At 56.7% G+C, this 18,256-nt stretch overlaps 1 protein-coding gene across 1 annotated transcript in view; it reads left to right on the top strand.

Moving 5' to 3' along the window:
* Window positions 1–17,115, top strand: part of DTX1 (deltex E3 ubiquitin ligase 1) — a 33,347-nt gene extending 16,232 nt beyond the window's left edge. The window contains exons 2-9 of the mRNA XM_044244231.1: window positions 147–831; window positions 13,090–13,151; window positions 13,492–13,653; window positions 13,931–13,992; window positions 14,510–14,668; window positions 14,774–14,935; window positions 15,039–15,128; window positions 15,795–17,115. Coding sequence (XP_044100166.1) covers window positions 147–831; window positions 13,090–13,151; window positions 13,492–13,653; window positions 13,931–13,992; window positions 14,510–14,668; window positions 14,774–14,935; window positions 15,039–15,128; window positions 15,795–16,019 — 1,607 coding nt within the window. The 3' untranslated portion in view covers window positions 16,020–17,115. The remainder of the gene's footprint in view (window positions 1–146; window positions 832–13,089; window positions 13,152–13,491; window positions 13,654–13,930; window positions 13,993–14,509; window positions 14,669–14,773; window positions 14,936–15,038; window positions 15,129–15,794) is intronic.
* Window positions 17,116–18,256: the final 1,141 nt, after the last annotated feature.

Raw genomic sequence — 18,256 nt, 5'->3', positions numbered from 1 at the left:
AACAGCCCCGGCGCCCCCCTCAACTTCCCATTCCCCTGGGGCCTGTGCGGCCACCGCTCCGGTGTGGGTGCTGATTGGGGGTGGGGGGGTGCCTGCCCTCCCCAACCCCCACCCCCGCTCTAACCTCCCTCCCCTTGTGAGCGCAGGCACCATGCGACCCGTGCGGCGCAACTTCTACGACCCGTCGTCGGCGCCGGGCAAGGGCATCGTGTGGGAGTGGGAGAACGACGGTGGCGCGTGGACGGCCTACGACATGGACATCTGCATCACCATCCAGAACGCCTACGAGAAGCAGCACCCGTGGCTCGACCTCTCGTCGCTCGGCTTCTGCTACCTCATCTACTTCAACAGCATGTCGCAGATGAACCGCCAGACGCGCCGCCGCCGCCGCCTGCGCCGCCGCCTGGACCTGGCCTACCCGCTCACCGTCGGCTCCATCCCCAAGTCGCAGTCGTGGCCCGTGGGCGCCAGCTCTGGCCAGCCCTGCTCGTGCCAGCAGTGCCTACTGGTCAACAGCACGCGCGCCGCCTCCAACGCCATCCTGGCCTCGCAGCGCCGCAAGGCGCCCCCCGCTCCCCCGCAGCCGCCGCCGCCGCCGCCGCCGGGAGGGCAGCCCGGCGCGCTCGCCGTGCGCCCCAGCGCCACCTTCGCCGGCGCTGCGCTCTGGGCTGTGCCCGCTGCCGGCCCAACCGAGCCGGCGCCGCCCCCCGGGGCGCCCCCGCGGAGCCCAAGTGCCCCCGGCGGCGCGCCCACCCCGGGACAGAACAACCTCAACCGGCCCGGGCCCCAGCGCGCCACCGGCGTGAGCGCACGCGCCTCCATCCCGCCGGGGTAAGACGGGCCCCGGGCGCAGGGTGGCTGCCCTCCAGGGCTAGGAGCGCAGAATCGCTGTGATCCTAACAGTCCCGAGCAATATCTAGCATCTAGTAGATGTTCACTTTGTGCCAAGCGCTAATTGAGCAACTTAACGCGTTCTCGCTGGTTTCCCTCCATGCGCGGGGACGCATCACCCCCAGTTTACAGATGAGGAAACACCAGCACAGGGAGGGTTCCTAACTACCCCCAGGATCCCACCATTCACGAGCGAGGGCGGGGGACATACCAGCAGTCATGGTGTGAGCTCCGTGCTTCAGCTCCTTGCTGAACTAGTGCTTCAGATGGTTCTATCATGCCCAGGTTGCAGGTGGGGAGGCCGGGGCTGGGAGAGGTATGTCCCCCAGCTGGAGAGCAGGGATTGGAATTCAGAGCGGGGGAATTCCAGAGACTGTGTTGTGTTGTCTTGGAATTTTTAGAAGGTTCCCGCCCCTCCCCCAGTCTCCTGTCCATCTTATGGAGGCTCCAACAGACGTGGGCCACTTGTTAGGAGTATTTCCCCTGCATGCCACACCTCAAGTTTCCCTGTTGCTTTGGGCTGATACTGTGGCTGTGGGGGGGCTCCGGAGACTCCCGGGTGACATGGGGTAGTGGCAGCATGGCGTGGTGGACCAGGAGAAGTCAGGCCCGCAGGAACCAGCGTCTCTGCTCTTGTTTTAGCCAGAGCAGCCCTTTAAGGAATCTCCTAGGAATTGGCTTTCCCAGCAGGATTTCACTGAGGAAATCCCCGGGTGAGGGCATCCCAGGCCCCAGGAGACAGACCCAGCCAGAGTCTGTCATCTGCTTGCTCTAGAGCCCTGACTCCATCCGTCTCAGCCTGACCAGTGGGAATGAGAAGGAGGAGCAAAGACCTTGACCTTGAGACAGACCAGAAGGGAAATGACCAGGTGGGGAGGGCACCAAGAACTAGCTCTGCTCCTCTCACCGTGGCCTGATCCAGGAAAGACCAGCAAAGGTCAGATCGGGAAGGAACTTTTGAGGTTATTCCTGTAGGCTGGAGAAGGGACAAGACCTAAAGCTGGCTGCCTTGTCTGCCCTTTGTCCCTTTGAAGGTGACCGCTTGGGTTCAGATGCCCTCTCAGCTACTTCTGAGTTAGGCAGGCTGGGGCGCACATTCTTGTCCTTCATTGACCCTCAGCCTCCTCACAGTGGCATACGGGAGCAGGATCTCCGTGGTGTGAGGATGCTGTGGACCTGAGCACGTCATCTGGTCATTGCAATGGGGCCACGGTGGCAGGGAGGACTCTGGGCATCCAGGGAGAGGGATGGTGTGGAGGCAAGGGAGCTGCCGCCAGGGCTCAGAGCAGCGAATGACTCCTGATTCTTGGGGTGGCTTTCTGCAGCTGCCACCTGCCTCCTCACCCTTCCCTGGGCCTTCCCCCTAGGCCTTTCTTGAGGGAGAAGAGCAGAGGCCATGGGGACAAGGAGCGGTGCACCCCTTGTGGCCCAGTGCCAACAGAGAGGAGCCCCATGGAGCTCAGAAGTCTTCTTTGGGAGGCGCTGCAGGAGGGAGTCACCCACTTGGAGTCATGGGACTGGAGTGTTCCCTATAGGTAGCAGACTGGCTGTGTTATGAGAAGGGAGGACCGGCAGGCCCCCGAATGACAGCAAGGGTAGTCAGCCAGCTGAAGTGGGTGTGGAGGGGGCAGGACCAGGGAAATTCAGGGACCTCAGCAGCAAAAATTCGAGAACCTTCTCTCCAGGGCTGTATTGTTGTAACCCACTACTGGGTTATGAAATCAAAAGGTTGTAACCAGATTTTTTTTTTTTGAATGGAATGGAATAGAATGGAATAGAGTGGAGTGGAATAGAACAAATAGAATAGAGTAGGAAAAAGTAGACTATGCAGGCATACATCCTACATAGTGATCGTAAGAATTGGTCCAGGAACCTTTTACGTCACTTTTACGTGTGTTCAGCAGGTTTCCAGGTGAAGAGGATTTCTTCGTCACTGATGAACTTTGGGCAACCCAGTGTTTCAGAGCAGGCTGGGAATTACTCAGCTTTTATTGCTCAATGTTAATTCTCCAAGTATGTACTGTGGGTGTGTGTTCACAGAACTGAACGAGACACATGGGGCCCAGAGTGACGGGGAGACAAACATACAGCAAGTAAATGAGTAAATGAACACAATCGCTGGGGAGAGAGGGAAGCACCAGGAGGTACGGAGATAGGGTGGTAAGGTGGAGAGGGAATAGGGGCGGTCACGGTAGACCCCCTCTGAGGAGGCAGCCAGAACTGGAGAAAGGCTGTTCCAGGTTGAGGGAATAGCATACGCAGTTCAGCGGGGCTTGCAGAACATGGCACGGGCAGGGAAGCCTGTCTCAGGTACTGGCAGAGCAGGTGCAAAGGGGCTGGGGTGGGAATGTGTCCAGCAGGTTCTGGAGACCGTACAAGGATGGAGGTTTCCTGCTGGAACAGTAGGGGCTGAGATTTTTCCCAAATGGAGGTACAGAGCCAGATTGGAGCCTTAAGACTTTTTGCTGCCAACAGTGGGGAGCTATAGAGTGTGCTTGAGCTGAAGAGGGTTATAGGGAGAAGAATTTCTCCTTGGGAGTGCTGTGCTGACCATTGAGCATGTCCTCCCATGACCTGCTGGAACTCCATTCTCCCAGCCATGTGCCTCGGCCCAGTACGCACTCTTCCCCCTGGGAGCCGTTTGTTACCCTCTCTGAGAACAGGCACTGGCCTGGAAGGGGGCGGGGTGGGAACTGTCAAGGGCTTTCTCATCCCTCCAAAGCCATCCAGACCCTGCCCAGCCAGACAAGCCTGTGTCAAGCCCCCCCACCCCTCCAAAGAACTTGAGCTAAAAATACTCTCTGTGGCTCAGAGTGGGGGGGGCCCAGGACCTGTGGGTTCTGCCTCCGAACGAGGGGCGTGTGAGGAAGGTGGGTGGGGGTAGGGGACCCTGGTTCCTCCTGGCTGAAGCCCCTGTTGCCAGGGCACAGCCTATGCAGGGAGACAGATGAAGATCTCTGAGGAGCCAGGCAGCCAGACCTCCAGGCCTCACCCTGGTCCCCCACACCCCCGTGCCCTTCCACATGGTCTCTCTGACTCTATGTTTATGTGCCTGTTTTCCACTGTGTGAGGACACCAGTCATAGGCTAGGGCCTGCCCTAATGTCGTTAAAACACTCTAATCCCTCATTCTCTAATCCCCTCTGCAAGGACCCAGTCTCCAAAGTGTCCGAGGCACTGGAGGTCAGGTCTTCAACATCGGAGTTCTAGGAGGGGAGAGTGTAACCAATAACAGGGTCTGTGTATCTCTCTGTCCATCTGTCTGTCTGTGGTTCCCCTTGCCACCTTTCCTTTTCCTTCCTGTTCCCTTCTCTGCACTTCCTTCTGTCCCACAGGACTGACACAGACCCCGAGTCCAGTCCTTTCCCAGCTGGGTGACCTTGGGTGCATGCCTTCACCTCCCTAGCCTCAGTTTCCCTCTCAGCACCACTCATGCGCCCTGAATCTGCAGGGCCCATGGTATGCAGAGCTTTAAATTTGTCCCCACTGTGTGATCAGTCCCCAGCCGCATCTCAGCCCCAGGTGGGGAACAGGACAAGAGATGGGCACTGACTTGCCCAAGGTCACACAGTGCCCGTGGCCTGGGTATTTTTCCACTGCCCCTGTGTTGGGGCAGGGAGCCAGCTGGCAGCCCGCGCCTGGGGGACACGCAGGGGTGGGGAAGGCCCGCCCTGTCTCCCGAGAGGGCAGTGTCCAGCACTTTGGAACACAGCTGCGGGGCAGACTCAGAGTTTCCATCCACGTGCTGGAGGGGAGAGAGGGGACAGCTGCAGGCCTGTTTCCATTTACTGAGAGTTCGCTTTGTCCCCAACCTCATGTCATGGCCTTTCCACACATGGCCTGTCATCATCACAGAAACCCCACGCGCTGCGTCCGATTTTCCCCACTCTTCACGTGAAGAAACGAGGTTCTGAAAGGCTGACACCTGCTCAAGGTCCTCAGTCGGAGTCAGGCTATTGGGGTGCCCTACTCCCCTGCCTGTCCACCCCAGGTTTCTTGCCAGGGTCCCAGAGACCTGGCCCTGATTGCACAGGGCCTCAGGGAGCCCGGGGGAGTGGTGGGGCCCAGCTCTGGCCCCTTCTCTCACAGTGTGACCCCAGCGGGACTCATCGCCCCTTCTAGTCCCCAGTTGCTGCATCTGTGACGCGCGGCTGCTGTTCAGCTCGAGGCCAGCATTTTCAAATCCATACCGTCTACACCACCCACCAGCTGTGGGAAGAGGTGCTTCTCCCATTCACCCGCATCAGGCCGGCACACCACGCCAACCTGAGCGGTGCCATAGTGATGCCCCTTGAATGGGGTCTTCCTACCTCTGGTTCTCCGTGAGCCTGAGAACCTCTTCCTATTTGCCAGCTGGCAGCGCTTCCTTCTTTTGCCAATTACTTGTCTATTCCTTTTGCTTGTCCCTCTCTTGGGCTACTTTTTGCTCCCTTACTGATTTGCACACACTGCTTGTGCGTTAAAGGTCTTAAGCCCTTACGTGCCATCTTTTTATCTGTCACAGTTTGCAGTTTCTTTTGACCTTCTTTACAGGATCTTATGTTTATCTGTTTTTAAAGGAATTAGCCCATATCCAAGGAGCAACTACTGTGTGCCAGGCATTATTTGGGGCCCTGGGGATTCAGCAGTGGACAGAGCAGATAATCCCTACCCTCCCCGAACCACAGTCTCGTGAGACTCAAACAATGAACTAAATAAATAAATTCTGGAATGTGGTCCGGAGAGGGGTAGCTGCTGCAGAGGAAACGTAAAGAGTGGGTGACACATAGGACCGATGAGAGGGGCGTGATTTTTAAATAAGGAGGTCACAAGAAGCCTCCCTGAGAATGTAACATTTGAGCAAAGGCTAAAGGAGGTTAAAAAGCAAGCCACGTGGAGAACTGGGGGAAGAGCATTCCAGACAGACGGAACAGCTTGTGCAAAGGCCCTGAGGCGGGAGCAGGCCTGGTATGTTTGAGGAAGTCAGTGTGGCTGGAGAGGCTGCAGGCAGTGAGCGTGGAGGGTGGGAGATAAGGTCAGAGATGAAATGGGGCCAGTCTTCTAGGGCCTGAGGCTGGAAGGGTTTGGGGGGTGGTGCGGGACTTGGGCTTTTATTCTGAGTGAAATGGAAGCCAGGAGGGTTGTCAGCTGGAGAGGCTGGTGCAACTTTTTTGTTACAGGTTCCCTCTGGATATTGAGACTATGCCACAGGTAGGGCCAATGCAGGAGGCTGGAGCCCATCTGGAGGTGGGCTTTGATATTGTCAGTATATTTGGGTGTTTTCTTCCCATTTTTTACTTCCACCAGTGATTTTACGTTTTTCTTTTAAAGACTTCGTATTTTGTTCTTCAGTTCTTTAATAGGTATTACATTTCAGTGTTTCAAAGGACATCATGAATATCTCACCCTCACCGTTCCCCCCCCCCCCGTGTCAGGCCTGTGGCCTGCCCACCCTCCCCCTTTTCCTGGCCTCCTGTGCAGTCCCCCCTCCCTCCTGGGCGCCTCACCACAAGGTCAAACCAAACACCCCCACGCCCCAGACCTGAAGCACTTCCTGCCCTGCTCCCTGGGAGGCCAAACCACACACCCCTGTCTGCATGTAGCTGCCCCAGGCCGTGGGAACCCGCCAGCCCAGCCCTCCCCATCCCCTTCCCTCCCCTTCCCCCGGGCTTCTCTGATAGAGCCCTTCTCTGGGGGGTTGGGAGCCCAGGGCATTGAAGGAGAGTGATGCTGAGCCCCCAGGCCCCTGGATAAATCTGGCCCTAAGTGGCCACCAGCCCTCAAAAATTCTCCCTAGCGGACTTTAGCACACTTTATTCCCTAAGCGTAGACAGGGGCAGGGATGAGAGGTTCCATCGTACAGAGGGGAAACTGAGGCCCACAGGAGCTCAGAGGCTTGTCCAGGCAGAAAGCGGAAGTGAGCAAAGGCCTCCAGACAGCAGCTGTTGATGGCCTGTGGTTTTGCTAGGCCCAGGGGGCACCCTGGAGCTCAGTGTAATGTCCTCAGCCCTGGGTCCTGCAGAGGGGAGTGGGAGTGGAGACTTGGCTGATCCCAGGTATAGGTAGAGGGGGCAGGTGAGGGGAGCAGGCCCAAGGAAGGTGGGGGATCCCCAGGGACTGCTCAACGTCCTTCTCCCCTGACATGGCACTCTCACTTCTGCCCTTTCCTCACCCACTTGGACCCAACTGACTGAGGCCAGAGCCTCCCACGTTTCCCCAAGGGACCACGGGGTAAGCACCAGGTGTCCTGAGGGCCCCTGAGGCCCATCAGGGGACCTGGAAACCATCACCAGAGAATGTGACTTGTCTGGCGTCTACCCAGGGCACAGGGGCAGGGGGAAGACAGGGAGCCCAGCTCTGGGCAGAAGGATGGGAACGCAGCTGGCCTAAAGGGCGTAACCATGTGGCTTCCTTCTTCCCTGGGGTCCTAAACCCTACTTCGTGCCTGGGACAGAGAGAGGAGTAGCCAGAGCAGGCCCATGGGTCCTCTGTTCGGCCACTCAGGAAGCCTACCTGGGCCTGAGCCAGCTCCGGGGTCCACATCAAGAACTTCAGGGTCTGGTGGGCTCAGAAAGCTTGCTCAACTCCAGATGGCCCCACAGATCTGCCTGGTGGGGTCAGCCCTGGCCTCTGACTCGGAAACTCCAGGAACTGGTGCCAGCTGCACCGCTAACCAGCTGGGTGACCTTAGTGAAGTCACTTCCCTTCTCTTGGCCTCAGTCCCATCATCCCTAAAACCAATTACAGATTTCATCTCATGCACCATCTCTGCTCGAATGGTTATGTCTTCCAGGAGCACTCTTGAGGAGGAGTCTGAAGTTGTGTTTTGGCTTAGTAGAAAGGAATGCTGGGATCGATTGGTGATGCCTGCCATGGGTGCAGGAATGGCAAGAGTACTACACATGTCATGTATTTGCCAGTCCTGCTCCTTCCTTGTCTCTGGGGGACACTGATATTAGAACTGCACCATGGGTCCTCTGAAGGGACCATAGAACTAGCAGGCCAATTTTTTTTTTTTTTTTTTGGTTCAACTCCTCCATTTGGTACTTCCTGAGAACCCATTTGCATGGGGTTTCGTCCACAATCCAAGGACCCAAGGGCTGGTTCAGACACATTTCTAGAAGATCACAATCTGGTGCAAGAGATAGAAGTGGAACCATACAACCAGAAAGCAAGATAATATGTCTGTATCCTAAAAACAAAACAAAACAAAAACGGCAGGGTCGGGAGAGAGAAACATGGTCCCTTGGGAATTAAAAGGGGGTAGCTATGGATCTATTTGAGGTAGATCAGAAAAGCCCTCATGAAGACAGTGGCCTTTGAGCCTGTCTTCAAAGGACAGATGTGAATTAGGAATAGTAGGGACAGGCTGGAGGAACAGTGTGGCAGAGATGCCCAGGCAGGAAAAGGCAGTGAACAGTGTGAGGAACAGCAGCTAGGAAAATCTTGCATTATCTCATCCTGCCTTTGAGCACTGCCTTCCAGTCCATGTAGATATGAAGCCTCTCTGTTCTTCCTTGACAAGAAGGAAAGCCAAACACCCCAGCCCTCTTTTTCAGACCAATCCTGGGGGGTTTTCTCTCAGACAGAGCCTCCTGCCTGGGCCACTGAGCCATGGTGAGGGAACTCAGTTCATGTCATATGGCTAAGCACAGACTCTGGAGTCTGACAGCCTGGGCTGGAATCCTGGCTCTACCACTGGCAAATTACTTCAGCTCTCTGGGCCTCAGTTTTTTCCCTCTCTCTATAGTGGGGATGTCATAGACTTTGGGGAATGATTAGATGAGGGGAGTGAAACAGGACAACAGCATTGGGCCCATAGTGAGTGCCTGGAATTTTTGACCACAGAGAACACCCCTTTGCCTGTCTCTGTGTGGCTCACTCACCAAGACAATTTCTGTGCAATGCCTGGGATCCTCAAAACCTCATCATGGAACCTTGGCCCCAAGTGGGATACAGAGCACTTTTGGGAATTTCTCAGGAAACATTTGCTTGGGCCTTTGGGCCAGACGTCCCCTGAGTGTGAGTGCTGGCAGAGGAACTTGAGGGGACTAGAGGCCCTAGATGGTGTTTCTCTGGGACACCTGCTTCAAGGCTCACTTCAAATATGTGTAGAGAACACATGGGGACAAAGGGCCTGAACGTGTACTCATGAGTCACCTGCTCAGAAAGTTCCCACCAAATTCAGCCTTCCTTCCTTCACGCAACAAGTGTTTCTCAAATGTCTGCTGTGTTCTGTATACTAGGGTTGAAGTCAGGTGGTCAAGGAAGGTCTCTGTGATGAGGTGGCATTACCGCAGAGACCTCAGAGAGCCATTTGGCATCTGGGGGGAAAGCCTTCGAGCAGAGGGCACAGCAGGTGCAAAGGCCATGACAGGGGACTTATGCTCAGTGGGTTAGAGCCACAACAGATGTGTCTGGAGGAGTGAAACGGAGGGTGTAGGAGATGAGGCCACAGAGTCAGGGAGGGCCTGGTCAGATCAAAGACTTATAATCAGGTCACGGTTAGCACTAAGGCAATCAAGCAATCAATAAGGTAATGCAAAGATAGAGATTTCTCTGGAGTAAAAGGGTAGGGAAGGTCTCTGATAAGGTGACATTTGAGCAGAAATCTGTGTTAAGTGAGGGATCAAGGCATGAGGATATCTGGGGAAGAGCATTCTGAGAGAGAGATCAGCAAGTGCAAAGGCCCTGGGGTAGGAATATGGCTGGTGTGTTCCAGAACAGCACAAAGACCGGGGGGAGGGGTAGGTGGGGTGGGCCTGGGGTAGGGTGGGTGAGGGGTGACTACAGGGGAAACAGAGTTCAAAGGGTAGGTACTGGCTATCTCTCATAGGGCAAGGAGGTTGGATTTTACCCTGAGCAAGGTAGGATCTGTGTGGGGTTGAGGGCAGAAGAAGAACAGGGCCGATGCAGAGGTGGGAAAGACAGCAGGAAACCCAGCATGGCAATGGGACCCATCTCCATCCTGGGGTGGCCAGCCCTGGCTTCTGGTTAGAGCAGATCTCGAGGGGGTCCGATGGCTTCCTCTTACCATTTGCCAGCCTGGGCCCCAAGAGGGTGGAGCAGAGAGTGCAGGCCGACCCCCCTTCCAGGGGGCCTGCGGGCAGCAGACTCTTGTCCAGGGCATGAGGATGTGCTCACTGACTTGGAGGAAACAGTGCATCCCACATCAAAAGGGGCCCCTGGGCGGCTCCCACGCTCGGGCATCGTGGGAACCCTGCTACTCTGGGTTCTCTCAGAGGGCCTGCAGATTGAGAGAGGCTGGGGGCTGCCTTCACACTCTTCCCCGGCTCGTAATGAGTAAATAAAAAACAGCCCCACCGTCACACTCTATCCACCACCTTCCCAGGAGCAAGACTCATTTTTGTAAATTGGGTTCTGTGGTTTTTAAGGGCTGCCAGAAATTGTTGCACGACTGAGATTTTAGAAACCTTCCCTTTCCAAGGTGCCCTCCTGCCTAAATCCCCGGACAAAGACTCAGCAAGACCAGGGTCATGAACTGGACCAGATGCTGGGCATTAGATAGACCTGGGGTAGTGAACTATCCTCCCTGATGGGCAGAGGCTGTGCTGAGGATTCTGCTCAGCTTGAGAGTGCTGTGATGGATTAGTGATGTCTGCCACCAGTAGAAGACAAGCAGTAGATTGCACACTAAATATTGTTCTTGCTATCCATTTTATGGATAGCCGTGGACAAAAAGAAGGATTTTTTTTTTATGAGACAGAAGGGAAGATAGGAGGTGGGGGGGACCTAGATATTCTGAGGGCCTTAGCAGTGTGCCTACACTAGAACTCTATTAAAGGACAGGGCAGGGAAGAGGAGAAGCTTGAGGTACGTGCCCCTTTGTTTTCCTGCAAGAGTAAGAGCAGGGATGAGATTAGGTGATATCCTGCAGGCAGGTCCTAGAGGATTATGACAGACCCTGGGAGGGTCAGATGGAAACTCAGACCTATCTCTTGGGTCCCAGCAGGCTACACAAAGGAGAAAATCCTTCTCCGCTCATACCCCTGCACCATACTATGAGCTTTGCATGTTTTAACTCACTGAATGCTCACAGGGCTTTATTCCCATTGCAGATGGGGAAATTGAGGCACAGCACCTTTCTCTTCAGTGGTTCCCTGCTGCAGACCCCTCCCCACGCCATCAGAGGTGTCTGGGAGGGGTGCTGCAGGGAGCCCAAGTTCTAGTCTGTGCTGCTGAGCAGGGAGAATAGAGCTTGTGTGCAGTGCAGGGGTGCACAAGACTCTGTGCAAAGTGGGGGCCTCCCCAGCCAAGCATCTGTGTGTCTGTGTGTGTCCCCATGTGCACCGGGTGGCTGCATGAGCTGCTTCTCTCGTCCAATGGCATGCCGTCACGCCGTGTGCATGGGTGTGCCTCCGTGTGCATGGTGTGATCCCTGCAGAAGTGTGTGTGTGTGTGTGTGTGTGTGTTCCCTGAGATGCGTCTGTGTGTGCCTTTGGATATATGTGTGCATGATATATGTTCCCCAGTGTGTTGGTGCATTTGTGTGCTTTTTGTGTCTGCGTGCAAATGTGTATGGTGCGTTCCCCCACGCACATGTATTCCGTGTCTGTGTCTGGGGAAGGAGCTTCCTGGGATGTGTGTATCTGTGTGGGGAGGTGCCTATTGGTGCAGTGTTCTCTATGTTGTGTGTGTGTGTGTGTGTGTGTGTACTTGGATGTGTGGTATGTTCCCCCAGTATATGTGTGCATGGAAAAATAACGCCTGTTCCCCAGGAGTGTGTGTGTGTGTGTGTGTGTGTGTGTGTTTCTGGATCTGCTGCAGCTGTGCCCGAGCCTGCCAAGCATACCATTTGCTCAAAGATGCTTTCCAGCCGGCTGCCCAGGATCGCCTGTGCCTGCCAGGGCCAGGTAACCAGGCAGCCCTGGCCAGGCTCAGACCTTAGCAGGCAGGCAAAGGGGTGGTAGCAGCAACTTCCCCAGCTGTCCCTGCCCCCATCCCCTCCTGCACCCTCTCTTGGCACATTGCCCAAGCCCCTCTGGCTTCCCTGGCTTGAATAACACGTCTCTGCATGGAGACTTATCTATCCATCATGTCAACAGCCAGACAGACCGTAGTACACCTACGTAATCCAGCGCTGAAGTCGTGACAACTCAGGCGGGCCTAGTGTACAGATCACTGCAGCCACTCTCATTCAGCCCTCCCAGCAGTCCTGGGGGTGAGGTGTGATTATCCCCATTTTACAGATGAGGAAACCAAGGGTCACAGAGGTTCAGCGACTTGCCCAAGCTTGTCACTGCAGTACTTTCATGGTTTCTTCTCCAAGGGGAAGGTGAGATACACCATGACTTAGCGGGCCGAGGTGCAGAGAGGTGAAGCTGCTCAAGCAAGGTTACTCATCAGTGGGGTGTTGGTGATAGGTAATGGCTTTTTTAGGTGCCAGGAATTCTGCAGGACCCTCGACGTGCAGAATCTCATGGACTCTTCGCAGCAAACATAAGGAACGTGCCACTTTACAGATGGGAGACAGGCTTAGAGAGATGCTGTGAAGTGCTGTGTGACGCCCAGCCAGTTAGCGCTTGAGCTGAGATATGAGAGCATTTAAAATCAGCCAGAGCTCTTTGGTCAGGGAGGGCAAAGAGGGGAAGCAGGCTATGGTTTCCTAGGGCCTCTGCATTTGAAGAGAAGCAATGCCTCAGTTATAGGAACTGATATTTGTAGATCTTCGAGAGAGTAAAAAAGTGTTCATTGTAAAATGTCTTTGGAAACCTGGATTTATCATTCCCAATCACATTTCCTTATGCAGGACTTATCAGAGCCTTCAATGTGCTTATATATGTTGTGAATTTTCAAGGAGACAGTGAAGTGTTTCGTAACTTATTTGATCCCTGAATGCCTCTTTCCCAGAACCTTTTATTGGGAGAAATGCTAGAGTGGCTACGTCACTCATAGTTGGTTTTAAGGCACAGTGGCCAGTGGAAGGGAGCTGTTGGACCCCAAGCAAGGGAGACCAGCTGAGGTGTGGGGAAGAAAGTACTAAGTCTAGGGGTCCATTCCATCGTAACTGGGGCAGAGATCCCAATCACATACCCCGCCCCCCAAAGAAGGATGTTTGTGACCCTGGTGATCATTCTAAATGATGGGACAGGCACAAAGAGGTCAGTCAGAGTATGCCCAGGAGCCAGAAGGCAAACCAGGATCCCCTGATCTTCTGGTGTGGGGCTGGAGTCCACTACAGCCTCTTTTCTCCCCTCAGGGTCCCCGCGCTCCCGGTGAAGAACTTGAATGGTACCGGGCCAGTCCATCCCGCCCTGGCAGGTGAGATCCAGTCCTGAAGGGGCAGAAGGGCGGGGCCCACGTGGAGGCGGCCCCACCTATCTGCCCTGTGGCTCCGCCCCTTGACGGGACTAGTGGGCGGGGCCCAGAGGAAAGGTCCTACTGACATTGTGCGGGGACTGCAGAAGGCATTCCGCTCGGCTTCCACCCGCGGTGGGGCGCAGGGGGCCCCAGCCTACTCACCTGAAGGCTCCCGGATTCCCGGGCCGAGCGGGTGGGCGGGGCCTGAGGAGGGCTCAGGGGCTCACCCAGTGGCGGGAGGGCGGGGTGGGAGGGGACCAGGTGGGCGTCCCGCCCCCTGATGGCCCCGCCCTCTCTCCAGGGATGACCGGGATCCTGCTGTGTGCCGCCGGCCTGCCGGTGTGCCTGACGCGGGCCCCCAAGCCCATCCTGCACCCGCCGCCTGTGAGCAAGAGCGACGTCAAGCCCGTGCCGGGGGTGCCCGGGGCGTGCCGCAAGACCAAGAAGAAGCACCTCAAGAAGAGTACGCCTTCCGCGCTGACCCTGATCCCACTAACCTCACCCTTGACCCCAGCGCCTCTGACCCCTAACTCCAGTTTGTTCATAGGACTTAGAACTCCACTTCCATCTCCTGATCACAGCTCCCTTTCCCCTGACCCCCTCTGCCACCAACTCTGAGTGCGGCAACCGCTGACAGGTGACTCCTGCCAACCCCTCTCTGACCCCTGACCCCGTCCTGAGCCAAGCCCTCAGGGGGAGATTCTAGGCACCCTCGAACCCACCCCGCTGTGTCTTTGCAGGTAAGAACCCCGAGGATGTGGTTCGAAGGTACATGCAGAAGGTGAAGAACCCGCCAGATGAGGTGAGCCCCCACGGGCGGGTCCTGGCCTGGGCAGAGGGCAGCGACCTCGCCTCCCCAGCCCCTGACCTCCCACCCCACCCCCCTCCTGTGGTTCTGTGTGTCAGTGTCTCCTCCCAGTCTGGGGGTTCGCCTTTTCCCTTTTATGCAATGTCTTGTGATAAACAGAAATACTTTAATGTAATAGAATCACATTTGTCAGTCTCCTGAAGAATGACAGTTTTCGTATCTTATTATCACCCATACTTTCCACCCCATATTTAAATTTTTCTTTTGTATAGTTAAAGCTTTAATACCTCCGGAGGGGGGCTGCGAGGGGGTCCCGTCTTCCTCTGCCATGTGTCTGCATTCAGTGTAAGGGGGTGTCCTCGCCCTTTGCCAAATGGGTACCAGAGGCGAGGCAGTCTGACCCTTGGGGACTTGGGGGCCTGGGGGCGTGGCCTCGCCCAGGGGCCGCGCCCACCTGAGGGTATCCTGCCCTGGCCGGTCCTCAGTCTCCTCTCTGTGCCCCTGCTCGCAGGACTGCACCATCTGCATGGAGCGCCTGGTCACCGCGTCCGGTTACGAGGGCGTGCTTCGGCACAAGGGTGTGCGGCCCGAGCTTGTGGGCCGCCTGGGCCGCTGCGGCCACATGTACCACCTGCTGTGCCTCGTGGCCATGTACTCCAATGGCAACAAGGTGGGCGGTGCGGGCCGGTGGGTGGGGCCAGTGGGTGGGGCGCAGGCAGAGGGGCGGGGCCGGGAAGCCTGGGGGCCTCACCGCCAGCCTCTGTCCCCGCCCCAGGATGGCAGCCTGCAGTGCCCCACCTGCAAGGCCATCTACGGAGAGAAGACGGGCACTCAGCCGCCCGGGAAGATGGAGTTCCACCTCATCCCCCACTCGCTGCCGGGCTTCGCTGACACCCAGACCATCCGCATTGTCTACGACATCCCCACCGGCATTCAGGTCACCCCCGCCCTGGCCCCGTGGTCTCAATCCTCTGAACCCTGCAGAGCCCCCCGCTTCCCCCACCTGTCTGCGGTTCAAACCTGTGCTTCCCTCCCCACAGGGCCCCGAGCACCCCAACCCAGGCAAGAAGTTCACCGCAAGAGGCTTCCCGCGGCATTGCTATCTACCCAACAACGAAAAGGGCCGGAAGGTGGGTGCCCTGAGGGTGCAGGGGTGTGGGAGCTGGCCAGGGTCCCCCCTCACCCCCAATCCCTGATTCCTCTCTGCACCGACAGCTACCACTACCCCCTAGTGCAAGTCCAGCCCTGCCAGTTGCGTCACACCCCCCACTCATTTGCAGCTTAGTGAGGTCAAGGTCTTGACCCTATTTTATGGAAGTCTCCCACAGGGCAAGTGACTTGCCCAAGGTCACACAGCTAGTAAGCGGGAGAGCCTGGATTTCACCCCATGCAGTCCAGGCTCTTCACCACCACCCTCCCAGCTGTCAGCGTCGCTTCCTGTTTTTCAAGAGAAGTCAGACCTTCTGACTTTCATGTGAAATCTCCAGGTTTTTGAATATTGCCCCAGAAGTCACCAAATGGCTATTTAGCACACCAGATACAGCTGAGGGCCTTCCATTTGTGACCCAGATGAAACAGGCAGAGAGCCTGGAAGGAGCTCTTACCGGGAGCCCATCTAGGGACACGGCCAGGCTGGGCGGCCACTGGGAAGGCTGCAGGGCTTAGAAGGCAGTAACGGAGCCACAGAGTGGCCAGGGAGGGAGGGAGGCGGGGGCAGGGGGTGGGGCTCCAGCCACAGGGTGGGGCTGCCGGGGCCCTCCCTCACGCCCACACCTGCCCCGGTGTCCGCCCACCAGGTGCTCAGGCTGCTTATCACGGCCTGGGAGCGGAGACTCATCTTCACCATCGGCACATCCAACACCACGGGCGAGTCGGACACCGTGGTGTGGAACGAGATCCACCACAAGACCGAGTTTGGGTCCAACCTCACAGGCCACGGCTACCCGGACGCTAGCTACCTAGACAACGTGCTGGCGGAGCTCACAGCCCAGGGCGTGTCCGAGGCTGCGGCCAAGGCCTGAAGCCCGAGGCTGCCCACCACCTTCCCTCCTGCTTGGCCCCCTGGTCCGGCACTTGCCTCCCTCCGCCAGGTGTGTCCTGGCGGCCCAGGTTCAGGGCTGGGGAGGAGCCTGCGGAAGGAGCCAGAAGCATTCTGGAGATGTGGCTGGAGCTAGTTGGAATGTGCTGGGAGGAAAGCAGGCCAGCCGGCTCCGACTTGTAGCTCCCCGAGAGGGTGGCGGAGAGAGTACCAGGAACCACAGCAACCTCCCTACCAAAAAGACAGAGCCCCACCCCCTCACGCAAACACACGTGTCCTGTTGAACACATGCACGCACACCCACGTGCCTCTACTTACCCCCAGACTGGGGGGGAAGAGACAGAAGACCCCTGTGATACTCCATATGGATTCCCATCTGTGTCTCTATCACATCAGTACAGGCTTGTCCACAGGCAGGATTCAGGTCAAGCACCCCAGGGGACCGCTGGGGCTCCAAGGGGTAAGGGGCCCTTGGGAAGCTCAGCCTCTCCCCACCCCCCCATCTCTGCCACCCAGTGATGGGCAGTTGTGGGCCCATGGGGTAGAAGCCCCAGCTTAGTCAGCAGGTTTGCAAAGGGGCAGGCCAGAGAGAAGGGCCCCCTCCTCGAGAGAGAGCCAGAGGGATCTTATTCTGTGCTGGTGTCTCCATCTTCTGGGACTCTGACGTCCTTCTTCTCCCCTCCCATCCCCAGGCCTTATGTCTGTCCCAGATAAAGGCACTGTTCTCCTTTCTTCCTCACTCCATCCTCTCCACCAAATGCTCCCAAATGTCAAGATCCAAAGACTGGAGCTTCTGGCTTCAGGAGCAAGACGAGGGGGCCTAGCTTAGGCCAGCAGGTCTAAAAAGCAGACCGGACAGCAAAGAGTCCATTTTGCTTTCCTTGGGAGTGGGCAGTGGGGTGGCTGATGGTCTTGGCCAACCAGGGGCCTGTTGCCCAGGCAACTCACCAGCTCCGCCTCTGTTGATTGGCTGCCACGGTGGAAGTCAGCCAAGATTTAAAGGGACGCCAGCGATTGCTCTTTTGAAAACCTACCAGTCCCACTGTGGGTGGAGAAATAAATGGTCTTTCTCCTCCTCACTCAGTCTTTTCCTGCGGAGGGGTGGAGTGGGGTGGGTGGCTCTGTCCCTGGGGGGGCCTCTGGCCCACCCCATCGGGGAGCTTGCTACAAAATGATGGCCCCAGGACCATTGCCCCTCTCAGCCTTGGGCAGCTGGAGGTGGAGGGTCCCCATAATTCTCTAGTCTTAGAGCACACAGGGAATGTGAGAGTGACAGAGGCAGGCCCTCCCAGCCCTAGTCCCCAAGAGGCGGGCCTGAAGATGCTGTTTTCAGGCACGGCCCAAGGCAATGCACACAGCCGATCCCTAGTAGAGGACTGGGAAAGAGGGACCCCCCGCCCCCCCCCCCCCCGTACAGTACTGGGAATGAGGGACTTGGGCTGAGAGCTGAGAGCTTACGGAAAAACATGGACGAGCTGGGAGACACCGTGACTGGCCCCTCGAGCTCCAGCCCCTGCCCTAAGAAAGGAGGGGCCGGTTCTGTCTAGGGACAGATCCCAGGATCTGCAACAAGCTTCCTTCAGCAAGGCAGCATCCCAGGATGCTGGGGTGGCGGAGGCAGATTCTGCTGCTCCGGGCGACCCCTGCTGGCCACACTCGGGATAGCGCTGCCTCTTTCTGGGTCCCCCTAATCTCCAGATACGCTTTGGTCTCTGTCCCACCCTCTAGTGACACAAAAACCAGAAATGAGTCCTTGGAGCCCCTTCCAGTTCTGCCAGTTGGGTGTTCCCAAATATTTTACCCTCTATGATTCATTCTCAAACAAAATCTCACCTCAAACCCCACTATACAAAATTGCCCAGCCCCGTGATCATCAAATCCTGTGTTCAACCGCATCACCAGGGCAACTTGTTAAAAATCCTGGTCCATGTGCCCACACTCCTTCAGATTCTGATTCAGTAAATCTGGGTGGGGGCCGAGAATCTGCGTTTCTAGCAGACAACCTAGGGGGTGAGTTTTGGACCACAACAGTCTAAGAAACACCTCCCTGGTTCCCAAACCAGTTCCATGGAACCCAGTTTGACAACCACACATCTAGACACTCCCTCATTTTATACAGCATGAACCGTGGCTTAAAGAGGGGGCCAGAGCCTAGGCCAAGGTCTCCCAGGCTCCAAGGGTCTGGGTCTGGCATGCTGAGCTCCAAGCCTCCATCATTCC

The sequence above is a fragment of the Neovison vison genome, chromosome 3 (assembly GCF_020171115.1).
Source record: "Neovison vison isolate M4711 chromosome 3, ASM_NN_V1, whole genome shotgun sequence".
Taxonomy (NCBI): Eukaryota; Metazoa; Chordata; class Mammalia; order Carnivora; family Mustelidae; genus Neogale; species Neogale vison.
The sequence above is the reverse complement of the archived record's forward strand: the minus strand, read 5'-3'. Positions and strand labels throughout refer to the sequence as shown.